This window comes from Melanostigma gelatinosum (genome assembly GCF_949748355.1).
Source record: "Melanostigma gelatinosum genome assembly, chromosome: 13".
In the NCBI taxonomy this organism is placed as follows: domain Eukaryota; kingdom Metazoa; phylum Chordata; class Actinopteri; order Perciformes; family Zoarcidae; genus Melanostigma; species Melanostigma gelatinosum.
The window spans coordinates 22,133,349-22,160,223 of record NC_136646.1 but is presented as its reverse complement, the minus strand read 5'-3'; the positions used below and the strand labels follow the sequence as shown (position 1 = coordinate 22,160,223).

The window sequence follows — 26,875 nt, the reverse complement described above, 5'->3', positions numbered from 1 at the left end:
TCATTTAGTCCCTGACCAAACATATCAGGAAGACAGATGAACTCAAAGATTTTATTTGCTGAAACAGTAAGTTCTTAAAAAATACAGAGTTGCTGCTGTTTGACAGATCACCATCTTTTCCATCTGAAGCGGGCTCATTTATAAACAAACGTGATAAAATACGTACACGTGACCGCCTTCCTTCCAGCTCTTCATTCTGCTGTTTCCAAAAACCAAAACCCAGAGAATGTTAATAGGTTAATCTACAGCAGTTTTATTTACAAAATTACACAAAAGCAAAAACACAGCTCTTCTTTTGAAGAACATTCTGGAAAATAATTTAAAAACAGAAAAATACAATTATTGCAGTATACTACAATCTTATTGTTACGCGATGCAGACGCACCACCTCGATGTACAGATTTTCAGTGCAATTTATTCAGGTGCACCCTCACCACAGGGAACATGAGCGCTGCCTCAGAGCATCAGGGATTCAAACCCCCGACGTCACCCGAGAGAGGACCTTATGTCATACCGATTTGTACACCATAGCTGTAATTTCATATGGTCACCATTGGTGGGATTCTTCACATTACACACTGATATATATACAAGTTACTGCATTACAAAGAGAGACTGAGGAGCCAATAGAGAGCAAGTAGTCATATGGAAACAAACAATATCAGTAAATATAAGTACGTCTCTGAAGGTTACATTACAGAGTCGACGCTGTTCGCCGACCACGTACTCTTAATATGATCCAGCCGTTACCTCTCTTTGGCTGCCAGAATGAGCAAAAACTGAATATTTTGTACGTGGAAGACAAAAAAGAGACTCCAGTGGTTTCTCTGCATAATCACTGAAACACAAATACGTGTTAATATACCTCAAGCTGGAATAGAAACTAAAGTGTTGAGGAAGACTTGTTAAATCTACCCCTCCGGTTTACAAATTTGGGGCAAAACATGAAAAAGAAAAATTCTCACGAGCCGGAAGAAAAAGTTGACGTCCATTTTGGACCCAACACAGGCAGCACCACTTTGTGGCTACAACGTCTGCGCTGTGCTGGCCGGCCAAAGGGAAGTTTATCGACAGCTGCCTGTCTCGCTGCCTGCGTGTTGCTGCACAGACTTCATCCTAAAGTCCTGAACCAAGCCGGCTCAGGTGAAGTCTTTCTTCCAGTGGTTGGGTGCTGGGACTATACTCCTGCACTTGTATCATTACTCAGGAGCCGTGGTTGGGTGGGTGCTGGAGGTCCTGCCCTGAGAAGATTGGGTGTAGCAGTGGGTGGAGTTGGAGAGCCGCTGCCGCAGCAGCCTGAGAGGGCCGGGGTGAGAAAAGGGTGGGGTAGAGGGCTGCATGTGGTAGATGGTGGAGAGCTAAGGGACTGTGGTGGAGTGCAGACGCTGGGATAATATGGATAGGCTGACCAGAGAGGAAGGCTGTGTGGTGGGCAGGAATCAGCCCGGCGTGTTGTAGCTGGTGTCCCAGAGAGTGACCGAGGGAGTGGCTCAAATGAGACAGGGAGATGGGGGTAAGGTGGTGGTGCTGGGGAATGTGGTGGTGCACCTGGGCCAACTGGGCATGCGCAGGGTGTGGGTGGTGGGCGTGTGCCGGGTGGAGGCCCATGGCCGCAGCGGTGGCGGCATGGTGCTGCAGGATGGCGTGTTGCACCGTGGTGATCGACGCGCCGGACTGCATGGACATGGGCTGCTGGATGTGGATCTGCTGCATGGCCTGGGGAGGGAGAGCCGGGACCATCTGGGCTGCTGCGGCGGGAAACTGCTTGACCTGCTTGGCCATGAGCTGCTGCTGGATGTGCTGCTGCGCCGCCTGCTGCAGCTTGCTGTATTTCTCCATTTCCTCCGGCGTGAACGTAATGGGCTGACTCTCTAGAGGAGCCAGTCCGTCCTCCTCTGCCTCCATGACCTCCTCCTCCAGGGTGGGCGGTGGGTAAGCAGGGTAGCCGTGCATTGGCGGCTGCTGCATTTCTGTCATGAGTGGGTCCATCATGCGATTTTGAGAGCGGTCCTGTCCCGGTTCTACTTGGTACTGGGGCATCGTCATGGACGGGTCCTGTTCAAACAACGGATGGGGTTCTTGGTGCAGCTGGGCCTCTGGAGTGGGATGGGGTTCCTCCTCCTGCACCACTGTGACCTGTGGGGCCTCCTCCACCTTCTGGACCGGTGGAGCCGGAGGTGGTGGTGGAAACTCCCTGATGGGCTCTACCAGGATAACCTCTGGCTCAGAGCACTTCCCTGCTCCCGACTTCTCTCCCTCATTGGGTCGGGTCAGAGGAATCATCGGTTTCTTCGCAGCCTGCAGCTTACCAAAGAGCGGCAGCATGGCTTTGCTTCCCAGGGTCGGCGGTAGTTTGGGACCAAAGTATCCCCGTGGTGGGTCCTTGATCTTCAGCCCAGACTTTGTTCCTGTGGTAGAATCATTAGAGCTCTTCTTAGACTGAACCTTCTCCAGCAGCTGGCGAGCAGTGAGGCTGTTCTTCTGCTCCCCTGCATCCCGTGACCCCCCCGTCCTCAGAGACTGCGAGCTGGATGAATGAGTGTTGCGGTTAAGGCCTCGCGATGAAGATGAACGTGGAGACTGGGAGCGGTAGACGCAAGAGCGGTTGAAGTCTTTGCGCTGTGCGTCGGCGTCAACTCGAGCCCTGGGGGCTCGTCGGCGAGACGAGCCTTTGGTGGAACTGGAGGAGCGGCTGGCGGAGCTGTGGCTGCGGCTGTAGCTGCGCCTCCAGGATCTCGCGCTGGTGCTGCGGCTCCAGCTGCTGGAGCTTCTGGAGCTGCTCCGGTGGTGCCGCCGGTGCCTCTTCCTGCGGCTGTAGCTGCGTGAACGTGAGCGGGAGTCTTCTGAGGAGGAAGAAGAGGACCGATGTCTCCTGGACCGCCTCCGTCCTCGGCTCCCCCTCCGCTCATACTCGGAGTCTGACGAGCGTTTGGAGTGCCTCCGTCTGCGACCCTCTTTGCTGTATTCGCTGTCGCTGTCCGAGTAGCTCCGGCGGCTGTAGGCGCTGCTGCCCGCCGAGGAGCGCTCGGAGCTGCTGGAGTACGAGTGACTGCGGGTGGTCTGGCCGCGATGGCGTCGGCGACTGCTGCCCCGTGTCTCCCCCCGTCTCGAGGAGCGGCTGCAGGACCGGCGCGATTCCTCACTGTGGCGGCGCCGTTGTTGTTCCCGAGGACTTGACCTGTGATGACGTGAGCGCTGAGCATTGGAGCCGCCTTCTTCTTCGCTCTCGCTGCTGGGAGGTCTACCGGGACCGGGACTCTTTTGGGCCGAGGTGGAGCAGGAGGCACTTTGAGGTGCACTGGAGTCCGTCTTTTGCCGCTTGGCGCTGTGCTCCTCTGAGGAGTTGACCTTGTTGGTGCCTTTTCCGGCTCCTCCTTCCTCTGCTCCAGACTTGGAAGGCACTTCCTTAGCAGCACGTTTCCTCTTCCCCGACTCTACTCCTGTATTTCCCGTAGCCCCTCCCCCTCCAGTCGTCACCGTAACAGAGGAGGCAATGGCTTTTTCTTCTGACTTTGGTTTCTCCTTTTCTTTTACTTTTTCCTTTACTTTCTCCTTTTCCTTTTCCTTTCCCACCCCTGCTGCCTCTTCTTGATCCGGAGCCTTGTTTTTGCTCTTCTTCCGTTTGTGTTTCTTCTTCTTTTTGGGCTTCTCTTGCGTCGCCTCGGTCTCGCCCTCCGCATCGTCTTTGGCTCCCTTGTCTTTTCCTTTGCGTTTTGAGTGCTTTGCAGACTTCTTATGCTTCTTCTTTTTCTTCTTGGCGCTACTGCTGCCAGTCGCAAGCTTTTGCTCCTCACCTTCTGGTTGTCCGGGCTTTCCCGTCATCGTTGGCTTGTCTTTGTCAGCGCTGGTCCCAGCTTTATTAGTCTTATCTCCTTCAGCGGTGGAGGCCGCCAACTCTTTCCCCTTGTGATCAGATTCTTCACAAGGCTTTGAGGACTTTGCCGCTTTCCCGGCACGCACTCCTTTGTTGCGGGACAGCTTGAAGTCAAAGTAGAGCGGATTACAGCTGTAAGACAGGGACGGCTGGGCTTTTGTGAACTCGAGGAGCTCAGAGGGCCACTGCAGGGTAGTGCTCTCATCTTTACTCAGGACTGGGAAGAAGGGACCCGTGGGGATTTTAGGACCCGAGTTGGAATCAGGAGCATCCTGTGTGCTCTCTGCTTTTTGTGGAGGTGAAGTGGGTACAATGGGAGCTGTATCTGCCTCTAACGAAGAGACACCCTCCGTCTTCAATTGAGGCGATGGAGGAGCTGGCTCTGGGTCCGGGGATGAAGTGATATCTTGTTCTTTTTCAGTCTCGCACTCTGTGACGTCGGGTTCTGTCTGTTCAGGACTATCTTCAACCTTCTTCTCCTCCTTCTCCTCTTCTTCGTCCTCCTCCTCCTCCTTCTCTTCCTCCTCCTCCTCATCCACTTTGATCAGACACTGATCAGTGGCCTTCATGAACAGCAAGAACTGGAAGTGAGGCTTTACCCGGCAGTGAGCCGGAGGTATGTAGTGATAGTACTCGGGCTCCTGTCCAGCATATCCTTCCTCTTTTTTCATCATCATCTTCAGTTTGTGGAGAGTGGAGGCTAAAGAGGCTCCGTCGTCAGGCTGCTGCACCTCCTCTGTCGCCGCCGCCGCCGCCACGATGACAGCGCTCTCTCCTCCTTCTGATCCTGATCCTTCCTTCGGGCTGTTTGTGCTGCTGCCAGATGTCTCCTCTTGCCCTCCGGCCTTTTCTCCCTCCTGGCCCTCCTCTTCCTCCATAGCTTCCTCTCCATGATCTGCAAACACTGCAGCAACCGTCTCCAGCTTCACTGGGGCTTTCTTGGCGAAAGAGAAGGACACGCTGACTTTGGATGCTCCACTAGGTGTTGGGGAGGTGGCGCTGCTCTTCCCCAGAGAGAAGCTGATGGTTGGAGCTGGCTTCGGGGAGGTTTCCTCACTTTTGTCGGCAAAAGATCCTTCCAGGACACAGTCTGTTAGAGCCGCGTTCTCAGGCGTCAGGTCGCCATCTTCTGACTTCTCTCCATCCACAGCAACTGTGGTAGGTTTGAACATGGGCCCACTTCCTGGAGTACTGAAACACAAACGCATGATAACAATGAGATGTGGCATCGAGACGCGATTGGCCCTCTGCTAAGCCTTGTCCTCAGTATCAGGATTCAGTGTTATCAACTAAAAAGAATCATTTAAGGAATTATTAAAGTATTTAACGGTCTTCATTTCAGGATCAACGCCCTCTAGACAAGTCTAAATTCTATAATTTGACCTAGTGTGAGAGTGTTGGAACAATATTAAATCTATATTTTTGGTATAAATATGCGGTCTTTGTTGGACAGACATGCTGTTGTGCTACAACCACAGATACATGTTCAAATCCAGCCAGCAGAGGGCAGTCCAGGAACAAATCCTTACCGGTCCTGTTGTTTCCTCTGCTCGGCCAGCTCATGCAGTCTGCGCAGCATCTTTTCATGCTTCTTCCCACCTTTACGGGTCCGGGATGAAACGTTGCGCGCAAACTCTCTCTGCTTGAGCTCTTTAAGCCGCTGCATTAACATGAAAGACAAAAACACATCAGGATCTCTGCTCTCACAGGAAACAAAAGATCTCCATTAAGAGTGAACCGATCATCACAAGTACCTGCTTGTGAGCGTGGTCGTAAGAGTTGATGTGGTTGTCAAATTCCTGGTGTTTGGTGTACTGTTTGTCACATAGCTCACAGTAGAAATTGGCTCTCAGGTCTTCCAGAGCCTTTGCGATGGCTTTCTCCTTTTCCACCTGGTCCTGTTGATAGGAAATACATGCAGGAACGAGTGAATGTGTTTTTAATTCCACTTTTTAGGTCGTACTACAGCAGCCCTGCCCGTATGCGTGATAGAACCAGCACCGACTCTCAGAACAACACACCGCTGGAGGACCTCACCTTGTATTTCTGCCGCAGTTCTTCTGTGTCCTCCTTCTCCACTTCGAGCACTCTCCTCTTCTCTGTGGCGTCCTCCGCATAGTCCAGCTGAAACAGGACAGACAGCAATTACGGCACTCGCCGAATCAAAAGGGAGCGGTCCAACGTAATCTTATTCATGGTTTTAGTAAACCGAGTGGCTCGGATTGGTCCGTTTTGTGTTTCTGATGCAGACGGATCGCTTCAGTCCGACTGAAATCCTATTTAGTCCATGGACGTAGCCGCATTCATGCAAAAGGGACAATCCTCCCCAAGAGAGATGAATGATACTCGGCAGGACCTGAATTTCCAGGAACGTTTGCGTTCTTGCATTTATTGAGGCAGCAAGTGTTACTATATCTTATGATATCTCGTGTTTGATGGGCTGTCCCATCTCTACGTGCTTGTTGCGGATCAGGGCTCTTTAACGGACGTCTTGACAAACCACCGTGCTTTGCGCCCAGGACCGCGGTCACGCCGTAGCATTGAGACGTAGCCCGCACCATGAATCCGTCTCTACTGACCGATTAACATTCGGCACCCATAAATTCATTCAGGCGAGTGCTCTGCCGGCATCCGCCGCGCTCAGACGTGCGTGTCAGGCTGGTGAAGCGTGATTGATCATTTCGGAGAATGCTTTTCACTGCTCAACAGTTTAACGCTGCCGAGCTTTACGCGACTCCAGCTGAACACTTGGCTCTGTGCACGCATGGTGCTCTGCAGCTCAGTTGTGTGTTTTCTGCCACAGAGCTTCATGGGTTTAAATCACCCAATCATTCTTACAGAGATCGTTTGGCATGTCAGCACTTGGGTGAACGATCAATGGTTCGTGTTACCACACGTTCTTGATTTTAAATACCTCAGTCGTTGCAGCGAATTGAGGTTGAAGATTGCGTGAAAAGGTGAGAGCTCAACTAAGAAAGTGTCCAACAAAAACACGATCTTACTTATTTTACTCACTTATTTTCAGGTGATCATACACTAAAGAAAACACTTATTAATATTATATTCTATTTCTGATATTATATTCCCGTACATGCAACAAACTGTTCCTTTAAGCTGCTGGGTTTGGACGATTCAATAAATATACATATCGATCAGTGATTAGCTGAGTACATGTTATTTAATAGTCTGCCTCCAAAGAACAAGAGGGAAAACAGGACAAATAGGGAAACACTGCATGTAGACTCAGCATATTTTCACATCTGACTATGAATTCACAAAGTGTACAGTTGTATTTTTTTTTGTCCAATAACGAAAATAGGTGCGAGTTACTTAGACAAAAAAAAGCTGAAAGGACACTAATCATGTGTAGCAGTAACCGGGAGATTTAAGACCTGCCGGATGCTTCTACTACGTCCTCTTCAACAACGATGTAACAACAAACAGCGTCTTACCTCCATCTCCATGCGTCCCATCCCCATGACATCATATTTGAGGGTGATGGGCACGGGGTCGGTGCGTCCTGAGGGAAAAGAGACAGAGAGAGGACGAGGTGAGTCTCTGAGACAGGGACCGGGGGCCAGCTCGGAGACAGCCTGCTTTTAGAGCATAGGGTGCTGGGGTTAGAGAATTTTTGCCTTGAAGTGCAAAGAGACCAGAAAGCTACAGTGAACCAAACACCAGCCATTCTCACAGCTCACTGCAGCCACCAAGAGGAGACCAATTTATCCTTTAACGTTCCTCACACTGGACCTGGCTGCTGAGCTGCATTGTGAGTCAAATCAGCTGCAACGATTAAGTGAGTGAAGGGGCAGCAGAGACGGATAAAGTTCACTTGAAACAAGAATGTCAGCTTGGAGCCGATCTGTTTACTTGTCTTTTCAGTGTGGTCGCACCGCCCACCACCCCTCCTCCACCCACCACCCCTCCTCCACCCGCTCACTGCTGCAGTCCCAGAATGCAAACTGTACCAAGGACGCTACAGCTCGAGGGGCTGCGTGCGTGAGAGCGAGAGAGAGAGTGAGAGAGAGAGAGAAGGGAGTTGCAACGGGCCGAGCAGCTGCTGCCACTGCGACACCCTCCATGAGAGGAACAAAGCTTCGCGGTGTTATCAGAGGCCTGTTGCATCATCTGGCTGACCCTTGCAAGCCCCTTCAACTGTCCCGAGTCCCAAATTTGCACCCTTGTCTCCCCGCCCCCCCCCCCACGTCATCATAACTAGAAGCTACAACGTTATTTATTTTTCTTACGTAAGCTGTGAAAAGAGCTGGATCGGAAGGAAATTAACTGTAGGAAAATAAACAAACCAAAGACAACCAAACAAACCAGAATGAAACATTAAAGAAAAAATCAAAACTACTTTGGAGATTGACACAGAATTGCTTAATCCACTCATAAATCAGCCAAACAAAGCAGAGAGAAAGACAAAGTCAAATTAAAAAAGGACAAGCACTGAACTACAGCAGAGTGACGTCACAGGCCAGGTATCGCCATGGTGACAGTGCAAGGGATGGGGATACTTACCTGGTAAAACATGGGGGGGGGGAGACAGACAGACAGGGGGGAGGGGGGGCTCAAAACAAAAAGGCACATCAATAATTTGGACTAGTTCTGCCGCTCCTGTTGCCAGCCACAGACAATAATCAATCTCACGGATTATCAATTCAGTTTGATTTCAGTTTTTTTTTTTCTCCCACATATTTCAATTTGTTTTTAATTGTTATTGTATGTTATTGTATACCATTGGGCATATGGAGTAACAACAACCATTGGGCTTGAAAATATACAATCAAAGTCTAATTGCTGTGATGGATGAGCCGAGTTGGGCCACTGGTTTATTTATTTAATTAAATCCTTTGAGCCCAGAGACAACGTGTATAATGTACTAAATATGAATGTATTTAGAGGCTTTAATCTATGAATTTATATTAAGCTACTTCCTCCTACCTTCCTGGACGGAGGAAGGTAAGAATATTACTCAAAGCCAATATCTGTGTCATTCCTCCTCCATGAGTAATTTAATCATCACAGCCCAATGACATGTTCATTGTGAAATCATAGATGCATGGGCATTGGAACATGTATCGGCCTAGCTGGACTCAGTCCCACTGCAGTGTCCGTCAGCTGGAGAAGCCAGCTCTTTTATTTCGCGATTGCGTTGAGAGAACGGATTGTGTGATATATCTCCGTCTACAGCGGTAGAGAAGTGGAACCTTGGGTCTGTGCGTCAGCCACTGCAGTGGTCTGTCTGAACGGAGTCACGAGCCAGGCCCAGAATTAAAGATTAATGAACAATTACAGTCATCCCAAACTATCACCAATCTTTAAACACAGTGACAATACTTCCACATTACCCATTCCAGTGGAAAAGAAAGGGACCAGACAAAAACAATGTGCATCTAAATCACAGGGCGTGAATCACAAGGTTTCAAAAAAAATAATAAAAAAACTGAAAACAAACAAAATGACAACATTCTAGAGTAAAACATACGCATGATAATACACAAGCAGCAGAATGAGGACTAATACAGAGAGAGTTGAAAGCCTATGTAGCATTGGTGCTCTGATGAGAGGAAAACAAAACAAATGGGAGAAATTAAAAGAAAATAAAAAACAATTATATTGGGGGATAAAATAACATTTACCACTAAGTTTACCATCAGCACAACATGGGCAGGATCAAATCGCTGTAAAAAAGAAACACCAATTGGTTAAGCAGGAAGATTGAGGCACATAGAGAAGGGAGGGTGGGGTTGGGAGTGTGGTTTAGGGGGGTTTAATACCAGAGGGGCTTCAGTGTGTCACCCTTCACTCAGGGCTAGGTGCTTACAGGGGTCTCCTCTCACCACTCTCTCCCAACCACTCGTCCCCGTCCCCAGGCTCCTAGCCAGGCGTCGTCTCGACCACAATGTGCCCCCAAGTTACCGAACTACCACCCCCCCTTTACCAAGTCAGTAAAAACCTTCACTTTTTACCTTCACCGAGCAGAAACGATCAGAATCCCCATCAGTGGTGTCTTTGGAGGCGCTGTACTGGGTGATGCAATGATTTAAAAAAGTCTGATGGCATATTAACTCTGATAGGTAAAGGAAAAAAGGAGGCGTCTCTTCTAACAAAAGGCATAAATCAAAAGTAACATCTACTTTCTGATTGTCTTATTCATATATATATATTTAAACATGTGTCCAAAACCACTCTCTTCTCATTACAGTGGATTTAATAGTGAGTTCGCCATTTTGTTTGCCGCCCGAATGTATGGTGAGAATTATTATTATTACACCCTATAGTGGACTCAAAGTACCCACAATGCATCGTGAAGAATAGTGTACAACCGATTGTCACGAAACCAGTATTTGGCAATTTAGAAAAATAAGTCCCCACAATGACTGACAGCAGATACCGCTTCAGCACTTCCTTTTTTACATTTCACAATAAAAGCCCGAGACATAAAAGCTGCATCACTACCGACCAGGGGGGAACTTAAATTCACTAAAATATGAAACTCAAGTAAATATCTAACATGTATTTAACAGAAACATGCACATCTGTATGTATCGTGTATGTATCGTGTATGTGTCGTGTATGTATCATGTATTGTCCAACAGACGACGTTGATCCGGCACGTTTTAATCGTGCGACAGCTGTGACGTAATTAACGACGCAGAGAAAATGGCTGAGTAGCATCTGATTTCACTTTGCTGGTGAGCTCACTATGAAGTCCAACTAGACGTTCACCAGGAAGCAGTGAGTGAGTGAATGATTTGGGACACAGCTGTGGTTTAATATCTAGTCTGAGATGACAGACGCCTCTAGGGACGACCACCATTTTCCCCCGTTGAGCTTTTTTTTTTGTTTTTCAACAAATCTCCCAGAGATTCTTTCATTTCCTCCTCGCTCGCCTGCAGCCAGCAAGCTTGTTTTGGGATGTGCTCGACCCCGGAACAAGTGAACACATGACACACATTAAATGTACCCGAGGAAAGAGCCAGCAAGGCTTTGAGCAGTGCTTAGAGTGGGGTCTGCGTTGCTAAGTGGCAGCAGGTTTTTACCAAAGTACACTTGGAAATGTCAACTGTGCACCCCGTCTGGAGCGTTACATTTCACTCTATGGTGTGAAAGTTCAGCGTGTTACTACCTCCAACACTGCTTAAAGCCCCAGGTGAGTGTGACGGTTTGAGGCAGGCAGGAGTTGCACCTCTGGGACAAACATGCTGTGCAGGAGGGGCAAAGAAACGGGGGGAGGAAGGGAGCGTTTAACCATGGGGACAGAGACAGTCGGGGGTGTAGGAGGGTGGTGAGATTCTCCCTGTAAGTTGACTCTATGGCCCGGTCAGTAACAGACACACATCTCAGTTCCACATAATGACCACAAACATACAAGGCTCACAGGTTTGGAGGTAGAAACAGGCAAACAAGCAGAGGGGGGGGAGGGGAAACTTTGTCTACTCTGCAAGCCATTCAAAGTCTGAGCCGTGGTTACAGCCAATCAGATACCCGACAGCAGCAACGGAAACTCAAAGAGGAAACGATAAAATATATACGTGGAGACGATGATTCTAAGGGATGTGATGGAATCATGGCTTCCTAAATCTACCTCGATTTAAAATGGATTTTTGTTCTTTGTTCAAATCGAAGCACGTCATTCTCTTTGTGCAGATTGAAATAAAGGTTTAGTGATTATGAAGCAAAGAGGAGGAAGCTGACAGAGGCCATTAGCCTACAGTACACTGTAAAAGGGTGTTACATTGAGGTCAACTGCAGAGTGGGAGAAAGAAAACACACCCACACACACACTGACATACAGAGGGGATCCAACAAACCTTACCTAAAAAGGGGCAAAAGGACAAAAGAAGAATAAGAACAAAGTCAATACAGTGAAAAATTAAAAAAGGGGACACAATGCTTTCACTTCAAAAATGTAAAAAAGAAAAAACCTTCTCTTCTTGCAAAGGACAGGAAAGGAGAGGAAGATTATAATGATTATCCAGAACACTTCAACGTGATTCAAGGGTGCAGTTGTGTTTGTGAGCCGACTCCTAAGTGCATTAAGCTAATTAGAGGAGAGATAGTGGGCTCCAGCAGTGGGCCGGTAAAACAACTGGACACACTTTGCCGCAGTCTCATCTGCCCACAAAGCAGGATGCTTACATAACTACACATTAGCGGTGCCAGCGGCACAAACAAGAGCACAGTCAGCCCCTGCAACTTGCTCTCTCCTCCGCACAAAGGCTCACATCCTTAGCACATCAAATAGATGCTGTTCAGCCATTCAAGGCCAGATGGAAATGTATAACGATGCACACCAAACGCTCAGAGACGACTGCAGTGTCGCTACTCTTCATACAGCCTGAATGAAGCGGTCTGCTCTGGTCTACTCTGGTCGACTCTGGTCCCTGGCCATCGTCAGGCCGAGAATACCTAAGAGACGACACCGGGAGCCGAGGCCATATATGCACATGGAGAAGAGGTGCTCGGGCAGCCAGGGATCAGCTCACCAACACACGCAATAAACATTTAATGTCTAAATGTCTGAACACAGTATATCATGGCTCTCCGATCAGACAATGTGGAGAGCAGATATAAACAAAGATGCGAGGTATTTACAAGAAAAGCCGGTAAATAAATCTGTTTCCACCAGAGACGCTGAAACGGATACGTTTCTTCTTCCTCCTCTTTTGATCAGCAAACAACGACATGAAGCACCATAGCAATCATGGAGGACACGTCTAAGCACGGTAAAGCACTCCGAATGAGCATTGTACACAACACTATGTTTTAATTTAGTCGAGCACACAAGTCAGGAGTTCTCATACAGTTTTCTGCAGACAACGGAAACATCTCAATACCTGAACCACAAACACGAGGACAGCACGGACTGCTCTGTAGCCTAAATATGTTTCCTACAAGTTGAAAACCAGCACAACACAGATAACTCGTGTCTTTAGATCTACCTTGTGAATTTAAGGGACTCACTTACTTTACTAGCTCTGTATCGGTCCTTATGTTCATGTGTAAGACTAACTTGTCTCGAGTTTGGGCACGTGCTTGAAACGGTCTGTTTCCCGTTAAAATGTCTGATATTGAGCATGCTACAGCCGGGTTTCAATGCACTCGAGCAAGAAAGAGAAATGAAAAGGATGACCGTGACAGCGTGAGAGTTATAGGAATGAAATAAGTGAGGTTAAAATGATATGGGCTGAGAGGATAGAGAGAAAAAACTCGGCGGGGGAGGAAAGACAAAACCAAACGCCAGAAATTATGCGCAAAAAAACAAGCTGCAATCTTAGCAAACTGCAAGGACACATTGGGCTGCCAGCGATGGCATCACTCACGGACAATGCTATTCATCACCCTCTGTGGAGAAAGAGCAGGGAGGGGTGAGGCCATGAGGAGGGAGTTACAAAAGTAAGAACGAAAGGGAGGATAATAAAGATGAAGAGTGCGAGGAGACAGGAAGAGGCTCGGTGGAAACAGGCCAGGCTCTGCACCACTGCCTCTGAGCCAACGAGCCTATGAGCACACAGCAGGGTTCAGCTAGTGACGCGCTGACGTTAGCCAAGACCGGCCCACACACTCAGCGAGTCAATATCAACCGGGCATCCGTCTACAGACGTCTTCAGGATGAAAGCCCGACAGCTTATGGAGTTAATTCATTGTGCAGAGCTTACGGAGGATTTTCCTGCTTTCACTAAAAGAGATGGCAATCCTTGATAGTGAAATTAAAAAAAGAATTTAAAAAAAGGAGAAAACATCTAGTGTACAGATCATTGTAAACTAAATGCGTAATTTAAAGATAAATAAACACCTCACTTCTATCTCCAAACCCCCCAGGATCCCTGCCCTCAGTCTGAATCCTTTACAAGGCCTCTGGATCGTTCTCTCTCTTATAAGTACGAGGGAACAGCAGCACGAGAGCGACAGCAACAACTGGAATGACGTTTGTTTAAATCAAATTTACCCAGCAACAGACACAAAGGGAAAGATCAGAGGAAGAAAGAGAAAAGAAAAGCTGCCGATACAAAAAAACAAAAACCTGGAAATGTGAGAGGGAAAGACAATGACAGCGTTGTGGCTCAGTACCACCTGCACACATTGAACGTAGGTGTACAGAAGAGGGATTCCTTACCCTGCATGGATTTGCCAAGACCTTGCCCCAACTTCCAGCCATGTTTCTGAAGCAGCTTGTGTCCGATGTTATCCTAGCAGAGAGAACAGAGGAGAAAAAAACCAAAAATATTCCAATAATAAGAGGAGCATTTCCCCGTTTGGGTACTGATCAAAAAACAAAACAAACAAAAAACACTCAAAATCACACTATCATCATCATCAGCACCACCACCATCACCATTATCGTCATCCACATCACCTACAGCGTGTAACATCAGTGTCTTCCAGCACAAGGAGTGGTGGGGGTGGGGGGGTAGGGGGAGACAGAGAAAGGGAAGGCTTTCCACTACGATAGATACATGAGGCTATGTGTAGCCTGGAATCTACAGGACAACCTCCTACAATGAGGGTTCAGATTTACTTTTTAAAGGAATTTTTTATGTTTTTGGGATGATTAAAATAACACATCAAGTCAAATCCACTAACTTGAGAAGTTAGGAGTGGGAGGAAGGAGGGGACAATATATGTATCACACACGCATACATATATGAACCACTACAGAGCAAGGTCTCTGGCACACGTATAGAAAAAAGTGACACGGAAACAAGGTATGGAAATCTTGCAATTAACAAAACGAGGACCAGAAACTCCAAGCTTGCTGTGATTCCGTATTCATGACAAGGGGAGCACCAAACATATGCAGCTATCACAAAAAAATAAAATAAAATATATATATGTAGCAAGAGGAAGAGACAGAAGTGGAGCTAGAGGGCCTTGGATTACCATTACAAGGCCCAGGGTGGACAGAGTGTGCACGCGTGAGAGGATGTGTGGGTGTGCAGGTGAAAAAGAGGGCGACATTGTGTGCATGTAGCCCCATTCCATGTGCTACAAATGGCTATTGTACAGGTTTTTGGACACCTCAAGCGTCTCTGGTCCGTCGTCAATGGCCTGGTCCAAACCACGCGCACACTTTTGATTTAAAATCATTATTAAGACACCACCGATGCCTCTAGTTTGAACATTCTCATAGATATTAGTATTCATCAAGTAGAAATCATACTTTACAGACCGTCACCAAACTGGAAGGTCGTTTTTTGCTGCTAAGATGAGATAAAATTACTTTGACGTATTTATTTTCTGCTTTACTTTCAATACTAATGATTGCTTTGACAAAGTGCACAAACACTGTACGTGTGGAGAAGATCAGGCGACTGACGACACATCACAGAGGCCAGAGGAGTGCGAGAACATGCACAACAGAATCTCTCTGGGGCCACATGTACACGTCTGAGACCGTTATATCACCAGTATGAGTCAGCAAGAAAACAAAAACATTAAGTGAAATGCAAGACCGTCCCACCACTACACACTACAGTACATCCTCAAGCACAAATAAACAGGGAACAATGAGCGCTCTTAATCAGCAGTGTGGGTGGTGTTTTTCTGTTGTGATTATAACTATTCCAAGCTTGTCTAACATTCACCAGAGTGCTGCATTCTACCAAAAAAACAAACAAACATACAAACCCAAAAAATAAATAAAAAGGATATTTATAATCACAAAGAGATCGACTTTCACGAACAGAAAGTGAAGGGGTTGGAACAAAACAGCATGCGGCTTTTTGTTAAAGAGCTTTAACAAAAAGGATTCGTCGGTGTTAGTAGCGCTACTGTGAATGGTACACATACAGAAGGGTGGGGGGGGTGGAGAAAACTTTCAACTTGTGTTAGTTTCGGGTGGATCAGGCACAGAGAGGAAGGTGATGGCTCAACAGGGCTCAGTTCTCTTTGACAGGATGGGACGGGGGGGCAGGCTGAGCCATGGTGGAGGTCACTTTGTGGGGGGGGGGGGTGAGCTGGGCTTGAATGGGTTAGTGCATGTGAAGGGGAGCGGTAGTCACACACACACACAGCACGCACTGCATCTCCGCCAACAAGGCCTCGTTTGAAGTTTGTTTTCTTTTTGGTTCAGAACTAACTGTTGCCTTCATTTGCCCCATTTCATATCTCTCTGCAAGGGAAAAGTATGTCAGTTGTAAAAAAACTAAAACTGATCACTATCACGGTGGACTAAATCTACTCAAAACATCTGGCTGGTGCTTGCCTCCAGAGAGAGAGAGGCTAAACAGCTTCACTTCCTGTTTTTTTCCACCTTCTCCATTTCATGGATGTATGAGCGGCGACTGGCAGATCCCTTCCGCTGCGAGAAGAGATAAGAAAGGAATCTGTGGGCCTCACGTGGTGGAGACAGCCTCCCTGTGTCCACTCATAACCGGGACATTCAAAGACTACTTTAACGTCCATCAAAAGGCCACTTTAACGTCCCAGAGACGTCCAGGCTGTATGGCTGATAGTGTGTTGCCTCCTGAACTGGTGGACAACGTGTCCCCTGAAATCCACTGTGGAGGAAACCACTGCAGAATGTGCTGCAGTGAAAGCCTCCCCTCCCACAGACATTGGGCAGGCTTCTGTCCCTTACTGCAGCATTATGCTGCAACACTCATCGTGAGCATTTATATCGATTTGGGGAATTAGCCGATCTATGAGGCTTGGAGAAAGGAGGACAATAAAACAAGTTCTAAAGTCCTGCTAGCTGACTGTAAGGAAAGGGTCTGAAAGCTTAGAGAACATAAGCTCCGACCTTAAATTAAACCCGTTTCCTCTTTCAATTCTCTTTTTCATCTCAGTAAGATTAAAAGAAATATTAAAAACAAGAAGGGCAGGTTGGCAACAGTCGCAACGGCAGACACTAATAAAGAGATTAGTCTAACAATGGGCTCGGTAAAGGTTAGAGGGCGGAGATGAGGCGCAGGCTGCGTGTTGACCAACAGACGAGTGCACCAAAAGAAGAGACAGACAGACGGATGAAAGCAACGACGGCGAGTCCAACAGCAGTGCAAGTGGAGTGAAGGCATTTCCATACGAACCTGGCTTTAAAATACTGGGCTGTCAAAAAAACAGTCACACGTGACACAACGTAAGAAACCGGCCAACCGCTTTCAACTGCAATTCTGCTAGCTTCTCTAAGTTCTTACAAATGCAAAACATCTCTCTCTGCTCTTAAACAAACATAATACTGTACACAAACAGAAAAAAGGGTAGGCATGTCAATAAATCCACCAACTGACTGTTAACACAGGAGAAAGGAAAATAGAAAATGTTATCCAAACAAAAGAGATCTATGAGAAGGGGTGGTTGGGGGTTTTATTTGGCAGAAAGAATATGGGTAAGAAGTGATATGCAGGGGACCCCACCGAGAGACCTCAGAGGATTCAGGAGCCAGATGGCTTCAGTCTATGCAGTCATGTGCACAGTGTGTTTGTGTAAACAGGCGTATTAATCCACGTCAGTGACTGAACCTAAATTAACCCAAATGACATTTGCTATACCGTACTCTCCTTTGGATGACTAAATGTTCTGGGAAGAAAAACCGGGTCAAACCCTTGAGGGGGTTACTCATCGCCTTCCCTCGTGGATTTAGTATTTTGGCGAGTGCTGGTGGAGGACATGGCCCCTCATTAACCCTTGCAGCTCCCTCGTGTGTGCTGCTCTGCACAGTCCTGTAGTGATGCAGGTGTGACTAAATGGAAACAACTGTCTCAGTGCATCAAGAACCAAAACGACTAAAACAGAAGGCTCTTACTTGCCGGTGTATGGAGATGAGGTGTGGAAGATTGAACGTGAGGCGATTCAATATCTCACCATAAGTGATGGGGGGGGGGGGGGGGGTGACAGAAGCAGAGTCCAAGTAATAAAAATGTTTAAATATAACAACTTAAAAATACATACTTACCTCAATTCTGAAGGCCCAAATCATCAAGCGGACGTTTATCAAAGTTAATCAAAGTCTGAAGGAGGTCTCCAACGTAAACAGAGACCGCTAACACTCGCATTCCCATTGAAGCAAGGTGGTCAGGCAAGGTGCCGACTTTAAAGAGAACATATGGAGGGCCTCAGCAATGACCTACATTCAGTGAAAGCTGGTGCACTACTATCCTGAGAAGTCTCCTTTCTGTGACATGTCTTGCTGTGGCCTGTGTAGCGGTGCGGCTTAGATTTGTGGTGTGTATGTTTGGCGTCTGTGGCTCTGAGGCTGCCCGCTGCATATCGCTCTGGGACCGGGTCGGGGAGGGGGGGGGAGGTTGGAAGAGGACGCGGGAGGGATGAGTCTGGGAGGAAAATCGTTGAAGTGATTAGGACAGACTGTGGAGATATAATAGTACTGAATGCTACCAAGTTAACACATGCAATGCAAAAACAATGTTAGAGAGAAAGAGCAAAGGCCAAAAAGGGGGAAAGACAGAAAGAGAAAAAAAGATCCCAATAAAGTACCACAGACCTCTAGCTGCCTATAGATCACACACAGAGTGGCGGGGGAGGGGCTCCGAGCAGCTGGGCTGAAGCATTCACGAGCAGATCACGGATGTAACGCGTGTTCAGGTTCAAGGTCTCTAACAGCACGGTCACATACTATGTTTTTAACATTTCAGTAAATCATCGTCGAGGCCCTTGGCTAGCACGTTGGAACATGCTGCCTTTCAAAGAGGCGCTGTGTCCTTTGCGTCATGAAGCACCTGATGTGACGACAGGTGAGACCAAATCCTCTAAAGTTATCTTCAGGGTTAACAGTTTTAAATCGGTGGCAAACCTTCGTGGTTACTTGCCTGTGGATGAAAGGTCTGCCACCTTCTTTACCTTCCAAAGAGACTGGTGTGTGCGTGTTGTTTTGTTTCTACAGATTTGTGAAGAGCTGTGTCATGCTGCAGCGCGGCCCTCAGCGCCCCTCCACAAATAATAGCGCAGGAGCTAAAGAGCCACTCAAGCCAGGTGAGCAGGCCACCACCCACACACACACACAGTGGGATGTTTGTGTGCCTGTGATAAAGTACGTAAAACATAAAGCTCATCCAGGGTGTAACATTGTAATGTTCTTGGTTCTCTAGAAAGCACATGTTCAGGCTACAAATGTGATCATGAAGTGTGAAAAATACGTAAATGTGTTTTTCCTTTCAAGGACTTATGAATTTTAATATAGTCAGCGAGGATGACTATTATTTTTCCTGCTGCTGCTTAAAAACACAAGAACGATTTGAATATTTATATATTCAAATGTAAAAACATACATCAAGTTGTTCGTCGAATCAATTTTTATTTTTCTCAGCATGCCGTTTCTTCTGTAATTCTATCTATGATACCGATCATTTACTTCGGTTTAGTTGTGCTGCTAATGAGTCACATCATTTGTTTGAATGGAGCTCTAACAGAAGAAAAACGTGCATTTTTTTATTTGATAAGCTTTTGATGATTAACCTATTATTGATCATCACCATGGCTGACGACTGAATAAGTTATATAATGCATCTGTTTCAGATTGGGAAAACTACATATTTATGATTTATGCTCGGTTGCTGATCATCCACAGCGTTGAGCGACACTGTGTAGGGAAGAGGAGGTTGGGCCGGCTCACCACAGTGCTTCAGAGACAGAGAGAGAGGGGGGGGGGGGGGGGGAGTGGGAAAGACAGAAAGAAGTGAGCTTCCTGCGCTATTATCTGTGTGCCTCTTCAGCGAAAAAATGCAGTCCCAGTTGCACAAGCACCATGCCAGCACAGAATGACAGAGGGTACTGTACACCGAATCACTGTGTAGTAGGGAGGGAGGGAGCGAGAGAGAAGGTAGAGAGAGAATAGAGGTAGAGTGTGACAGTAGTGAAACAGAGAGAGAGAGAGAGAGAGACAGTCAGAAGCGTTACAAGGACCCTAAAGATAGGAGTAAGAAAGCAGAGCGTGCAAATACAAACCAGGTCATTGCTGCTTAGCTAATAGGGGCCAATTCGCTGCAGGAGAGAAATGTCGAACACCCCAAGTTGTGTACAATAAGATAAGATGTCCTATAGACACAAACAACATGAATTCTAGAGCTACATAGACACACACTCATTCAAACACAAATGTGGCCATTCACACCATCTTATGTGCTCTCTCTTGTCTGCTGAGTGGAGTGGAATAAGCACCGCACACTTTTTATTAACAGGAAAATAACCAGATGTATAAATGTAAACTACATAATCAGGCTGCTTTTAAATCAAAATCTGCCCGGCGACATGAGTTTGTTCTTGTTTAAGAGGGTTTTATTAATGATCACAACCCATACATTTTAAATCAGAGTGGTTGAATAAGTAAATCACAGAATAAATATAAAACTACAGGGCTTTGTACAGCAGACTCCCTCAAATCTATATCTAGTATCCAGAGTAAAATCGTGTCATTACCAAATAGCTAATGTCTTCTGAATAACAGCAAGCAGCCGGTAAAGACGGTGCTTTGTCCACTCCACGCCTTCAGAGTCCTCTCCTCTCATAGTGCTAAGATGACTAACAATGACCAATGAGAGACTCGTCAAATGTTTATCAGTTATCTGTACATAAAAACAGGAGGATCTAGCATATGCATAATCATTTTAACTGTCACACAGGAAATGGAGTAGGCAGAGGACATGGGAAGTGGAGGGGGGGAGGGGACTTAAAAGGGGCATTAATGGTCATGAGACAAGTGATTCTACAGGTTAGGTGGCAAGTGTGTTCGAGAAAACACGGGATGCATCTAGACAGAATGAATGGAGTAAAAAGGTGTGGTTCTTATTCCTCCCTGGACCAATCATCCACTCTCACAGCTGGTCCAATGGTGCGGGATGATGGATGCAGCCTTACCGATTCGATGGGCTTGTCCAAGGACGCCTGCTCCAGCTCCAAGTGGCCCTCTTCATACTGGTCAAAGTGATTTCCACCCTGAGGGACACACATTTAAAGGATTGTTTAAGACATATACTTGCTTTCTTTGTTGGTAGAAGAGCTGAAAGAATTACTCTATTGTTATCTTTTCCTAGCTTTAAAGACTGCATTACAGTAAAGTGATGAGATCTTCTGATCTTACCAGTATTATTGTTCCATTATTTGTGTTCGCATTACTGAGGATTATCTGTCACAAATCATTGTGTAAATATATTGTGATAGCACCAACAGGCAATGTCGCCGCAACATCTGTGTCAAAGATCAAAGATATTGATATTTCATTTTACCAGCAGAAGTCAACCGACAGAAAAACACAACATTTGATAGGAAATGAATCTGTTCAGTAATTGTTCAAGCAAAATGTAGAATATTCCCGACAGTTATGAGGATTTGCTGCTTTTCTTCGCCATGTGTAAGAGTACGCAGAATATATTTGGGTATTTCCAGAATCAGTTTAGACAAAATAACCAAGACATCTGGAAAATCACAAGTGAACATTTTTCCCTATTTTCTGACATTTTAGACATCTTTTAAAAAAAAAAACATATGCATTCTTGATAGTATTTAACTCTAAAATGAAAGATACACACATTACAGTAACAGGATACTGTTTACTGTCAACCTGTAGCAAGAAATATTTATGATTTATATTTACTGTACATTAAAACATGAGAAACATCACAATAAAGCAAAGCTCCACACAGCAGGTATATGCTACAACAGGAAATATGTGACTATGCTCGTCCCATTGTCCAGTTATTATGACATGAAAGAGCCTTTGAGCATCAGTTTATTAAAAGCGTTGATTGAAAATGTTCTTGACAGAGTTAAGTTGCCCGTCTCTTTATTTCCTGGCACATGTATTCGAGGAGTGACAGCAGTGAAGGACGACTGCCTCCTCAGGCTATTTGTTGTCTCAATTTGAAGCATCGCTTTACTTTTACAAATGTATTTTTAAGTCCGTGCCCTGGGTGGAACAGAGTGTGAGTAATGGGCCTACAAGCCCAACCTAAATCAGTGTGTTTACACAGCAGCCTGTACTCTGGACAGATGGCTTCCTCTCTTTAGGGGCAGCGGAGAGACGAAGGTCATGTTTGTGAGTCCGTTCTTCTCCTGACCTCAACACAAGCTGAAAGATTCCAAAAATAGTCTGCGGTATATTATTTACTAGATGCTTGCAGCTACTAGCCGGAGGACATGTCTATTTGAGAGATGGAACACGCGCAGCAGGATATCTGCTTGTATCACTGTGGACTTCTTGATTTACTGCAAAATACTCCAGTCTACAGCTGCACAGCTACTATACAGCTGCAGCAAACATCACTGTAAGAAGACACCGCTAACACGGGCTGGGCCATGTGAGAGGCTTACACCCCACGTCCTCTGGGGGAAATCTGGTTTTGCAGAGATAAGCAACTCCTCACATCAGCCCACAATAATGAGGTGATTTGATGCCACACAGGGCAGTCATTAATTCAGATGAGACCGGACCCCTCATCAGCCTAAGTGAAGCCGGGGATTATGACGAGGGGAGATGCAGGGAAAAGGCAGAGGCTTTATTGATGAACAAATCAATGGCTGCCTGCTCTTCCACCGCCATCTCTCCTCCTCCTGCTGACTCTCTGCTCAGACCACTTACTGTGCTATCAGCACAGCCCCCATCCACCACACTGACTTCTTATTCTCATTGCTGCTTCCTCATTGCACAGACTCTGGCACACAAACAACACAGCAATGCTGCATAGAAGTGACCATCGCTCTGTCCTCTAGATGAACATCACATGAGCAAATTTGCAGTGAAAAGGTGCACAAACGGTGAAATAGATGCTCCACACAACCTCGAATTAGGAAGTGAGAGAGCTACAGCCAGCCTGAGTCTGGAGTTCTGCAACTCCAGATCAGCTGCATGCTAAAGCTCGAACAACAACAACAACAATGTAAATAAATAGAGCAGACAAAGCTGTTGGACTGGTTGTGCAGGAGATACGAGGAATACCGTCTGTGGGTGTTTCCTGCGCCGTGTTGCTTGGCAGCAGGCTTTAGTCCGTAGAGTCGGAGAGAAACTTTCTGAATACTGAGCATACGAATGCCTTCGCAGCAGTTCTCACACACAGAGCTCCACTGTGCTGAGCCGGAGCAGCTCTCAACAGACTCATTCAGACCACAGCGATTCACCGCTCTCTGACATAAGAAAGCAGAATACTGAGTTCCCATCGGGCAGCAACACAGTGCGTTTAGAGAAAAAAAAATATGAGCAATTCAAAGCAATTACACATGCTTAAATTTGTAATGGGTTTCATTGCATGTCTGGTAATTCGCCTATTTCCCCATAGCATTTTTACAGGGAAATAAAAGACTGCTTCTAAAACAAACAGCCACAGCGATTGTAGTGAAGTTCACAGCTATTTTCTATTATACAAAAAGCTTTGAAACCAAGTAAGAGCATGACTGGCTCCTTGTTCAAAAACACTTTACATTTTATGATGGGTGCATAAGTGAAAGATCAAAATGCTGTCGGAAAAAGATGTACGGGTGAAGGGCTAATCATTCATCTATGCCCGTCATCTGACCCTCACTGTTGATACAGCTGTTCTTTACTTCCTATATAAATCACTGGGGGGGGGGGGGGGGGAGCACACAAGGTCACACACCGATCAATGAAAATGTTACGATGGGCATCAATCTTTGTTACATTATATCTCCACTATCTAGTAATTATCTCAACATTCATAGTACTGATTATGTTTGTACAATACCACGACAACCTTTCTACTTGGACAATGTGATGTGGGAAAAATGGTTCCTGCAAGAAATGTTTAGAAACTGTTGTGAACACCTGCGCATGAAACAGCAGCCCCCAGGTAATCCCACAACTCCAGACTGAAGTTTGAGGCTGGTTTCATTTGATAAAAACACAAATGACTGCAGAACACTGTACTTATTTCAGAAGGGAATGATTCTGACAAATCATCTTGCTTCTGAGGTAGCATGTGCAGCAGAATGACACAGCTGTGTATTTGTACTGCCAGTTGGTAGATTACACTCCAACAATACATGTCAAATAAAAAACATGCTCGGTACAATGTATGACTGATGCTGGGTAAAGCAGGGAGATTATAATGTCAGCTGAGGAATTTGGATGAAAATAACTGAGGATTTTTATGATGAGAAAGAAAACAAACTACAAATATGGATTAATCTTATTTTTGTCGAATCAGTAATGTTGTGTTTGGCTTTTGCGGGGTGTGGTCGTAGATAACAGGCAAGCTACAGACAAACAGCTCAATATGTGGGCTTGTGAAAGCAACTCAGCTCTGGCACTACGGTTGTAAATATACAACACAAAAATAACGTTATTATTTTGTCCAGAAGGGACGGATTTATTAGCACAAATAAGAGTTAACGTCACACAACTTAAGAAAATAAAGATCCCCTAGTTTACATCTTTGTGCTGCTTTGTTTACAATGAAAAATACATTTAACTGGCATTATAGAAACAAACATCATCCAGGTGAGCTAAGCAACGTTACAACAACAGAGATTAAATGATGTTTCCGTCACACAAGGAAAACACAAGTTATAAACAGGTGTATTTATTTGCAAAATCAGCAAATTAGTGGAAAACTATGTTATTATTACGAGATATTAGTGGTATTTGCATCATTAAATTACTGCACCAACATATATCTGGCTGTTACTAGGTAGATTATAACCCTGCTAACTAGCTAATGTCGTTGTATTCTAGTTGTCAAAATGATACAGCCATTTCTGCTAGTGCTACTAATGTGCGTACCAGTTAGCTACGTGCTAACGTTAGCTGTATCTATCCACAGTTAGCTATGCCGATAAATAACCAGACTACCCAAGGTCACTAACAAGATAGTTGGACTTTAATATCTGTTTTGCGTGTTGCGTGGCTTAAGAGGGCTGCACGACAGCTCACAACCCATGGCAGGAACCAAATATAGCGCACAGCACAAACACAGAGACGTAAAGGGAAGTTAAATACAGAAGAGCCGCAGTGCACTGGCGTTAGCTTAGCTTAGCTTGCAGCGCTAGCTGAGCGTCATCTGGACCGAAATGCACGAGGCTGTTTGAAGTAATACGAAGGCGCACGTGGCGTTTTATTCCGTATTTAAGTGGTAAATTATGGACATGATACAAATATGTGCAATGCGTCAATCAGTCTAACATGCATTACCTGGAAATCACGATCTTCGTTAAACCTAGAAAATCTGTCGGCCATTTTCTGAACAGAGCAGCAGCTTCTCTATCGCTCCGTTTGCGTCCGACTGAAGAGCTGAGCTGCTGCTGATGAGGATGATGTGCACTTCCAAAACCGATGCGGTCACTTTCAATTGACCTTTTCCCCAAATAATTTCCACCAAGATGTCCCAATTTCTAAGAATAGAAATTGGGACATCTTGGTGGAAATTATTTGGGGAATTAATGTCTGTAATTAATTTGTACTTCAGTGTATTCCACTTGTTTACAATATTGTTCTGCTGGCAGAGCTGGATTTAGTTTTTTAGTTTTTATAGAAATAAATAATTGACAAGAATGGATAAAGGAGGCATTGTCCCGGAGCTCCAGATCCATAGCACTTATTTGATTAATTGCATATTTGTTTGGAAAATTGCACCAGCAAAGCGCAATAGCAACTACTGCAGGTCCTGCATTATTATGCAACCTATTTTAATTGTCTACCCCCTTGAAGGGTTTAAAAATCTAGTTTTAAGATCTTTGTTATTCTACTTTATATTGTGCTCACGTGTTGTAAATTTAAAAATAAAGATATGCTTATTCATATTACAACTTACTAACTGACAGACCTTGAGTAGCCTGTTACTCTAGCGTTTTATTTATTTATTTGATATTATGTGTTATAAGGCCCATGTCCAATTAACGTTATTGTTGTTTTTGATGAGTGGTACAAACTGGTTTGTCTCTGGTCCCATTATGAAGCTCCCATGTGTAGTCATTTGTGTGACAGGAAGATATATTTCTTGCTTTTGATAAGTGGAAGTTCCACATCATCAATATCTTCTTTGGCCACGTTCACAAGTGATGCAGACTCAGCACATTTCTGGATGAAGCCGCTTAAAAGACTTACAGTGAATCTGTATTGATGTAAGAAACATTGAAGTATTTTAGATACATAGTCAAGTTTATATGTTCATGTTATGTTTTTTATATTAGCAAAACTGCACATTTGTTATATAACTCCCCAAAAAGTGATAGTTAGTTTCAAACAGACCGTATTATTCCTTTATTAAAAGTTGTACTAGTGTGAATGGGGTTCCCTTTTACATGTTATTTTCCTAAACTTTAACATGTTGGTCATATCCTTCTTCAAATCACAGGAAAATAACATCAGTGCTAACGTTAACAATTACCGTGTCTTCTGAAATTATAAAAAAACAAAATAAATTAATTTAGTCCCATTACAGTATGATTGCCATTAATGTCAGCTACATGTCAATACAGACAATAATACTGCAATATGCCTTTTGTCAGTAGTTCATGACTCCATCTTGTGGTGAATATGTGTCAGTACAGATAATCCTATTCAGAAGAAGTATAATACATGTGTTGAATTCTAAATTAGATCTATAAAGCCTGGTAAAACTTTTGGGACACTAACTTTATTTAAAGCAAAGTGTTGTTATCATTGTAGGAGCAAACAGCAAGTGACACTAGAAAAAAAAGAAGGCGTATTGCATTGGACAGAAAAACAATTTAAAAAGTACTAAAACATAGATTAGAATCATACATTTAGCAGGGGATTAAAATGGGTAATTTGTTTACATTTATTACAGCACTGGGGCTTTGAAAGCGTTTAAAAGTCACTTCAGTCTTCACAGCCTCCTCTGGCGATGCATTTACCGGAAGTCCAGAAAGTTCAACTTCAAATTAAAAGCATGACTGTGATTTACAAAAAAAACATGTTAATAGTACTCAAGATTATTAAAGTAAACAATTAATAATAACAATTAAAATACTAGTGGCAAATAGTTTGTCTATCATAGCATTTTGATACCTTTATTGTAAAATCGGCTTAGTTTGAAATGAGAACCGGAAGTCTTAATTCTCGTTAAACACTGA

At 45.2% G+C, this 26,875-nt stretch overlaps 1 protein-coding gene across 3 annotated transcripts; it reads right to left on the bottom strand.

Annotated features, from left to right (window-relative positions):
* Window positions 1–233: 233 nt before the first annotated feature.
* gpatch8 (G patch domain containing 8) lies at window positions 234–25,057 on the bottom strand. Of its 3 annotated transcripts, XM_079282012.1 has the most exons (9): window positions 20,690–20,759; window positions 19,781–19,816; window positions 16,909–16,927; window positions 13,998–14,070; window positions 7,327–7,394; window positions 5,912–5,998; window positions 5,629–5,772; window positions 5,404–5,534; window positions 234–5,065 (listed from the first exon to the last, which is right to left on the bottom strand). In XM_079282012.1, exons 4-9 carry the CDS (start codon window positions 14,002–14,004, stop codon window positions 1,204–1,206), a joined length of 4,299 nt encoding a protein of 1,432 aa, XP_079138138.1. In that variant the 5' UTR covers window positions 14,005–14,070; window positions 16,909–16,927; window positions 19,781–19,816; window positions 20,690–20,759; the 3' UTR covers window positions 234–1,203. The 3 variants fall into 3 exon arrangements, with proteins under 3 accessions (XP_079138138.1, XP_079138137.1, XP_079138139.1); XM_079282011.1 differs by lacking the exons at window positions 16,909–16,927; window positions 19,781–19,816 and adding an exon at window positions 24,972–25,057 and having other exon boundaries at window positions 20,690–20,767; XM_079282013.1 differs by lacking the exons at window positions 19,781–19,816; window positions 20,690–20,759 and adding an exon at window positions 9,517–9,558 and having other exon boundaries at window positions 13,998–17,578.
* Window positions 25,058–26,875: the final 1,818 nt, after the last annotated feature.

Coding starts and splice junctions, on each gene's coding strand:
- gpatch8 (XM_079282011.1), bottom strand. CDS start 25,016: ATGGCCGACAGATTTTCTAGGTTTAACGAAGATCGTGATTTCCAG. Junction 20,768..24,971: donor ACGAAGATCGTGATTTCCAG/GTAATGCATGTT, acceptor TGTGTCCCTCAG/GGTGGAAATCACTTTGACCA. Junction 5,066..5,403: donor CAGAGGAAACAACAGGACCG/GTAAGGATTTGT, acceptor TTTGTGTTTCAG/TACTCCAGGAAGTGGGCCCA.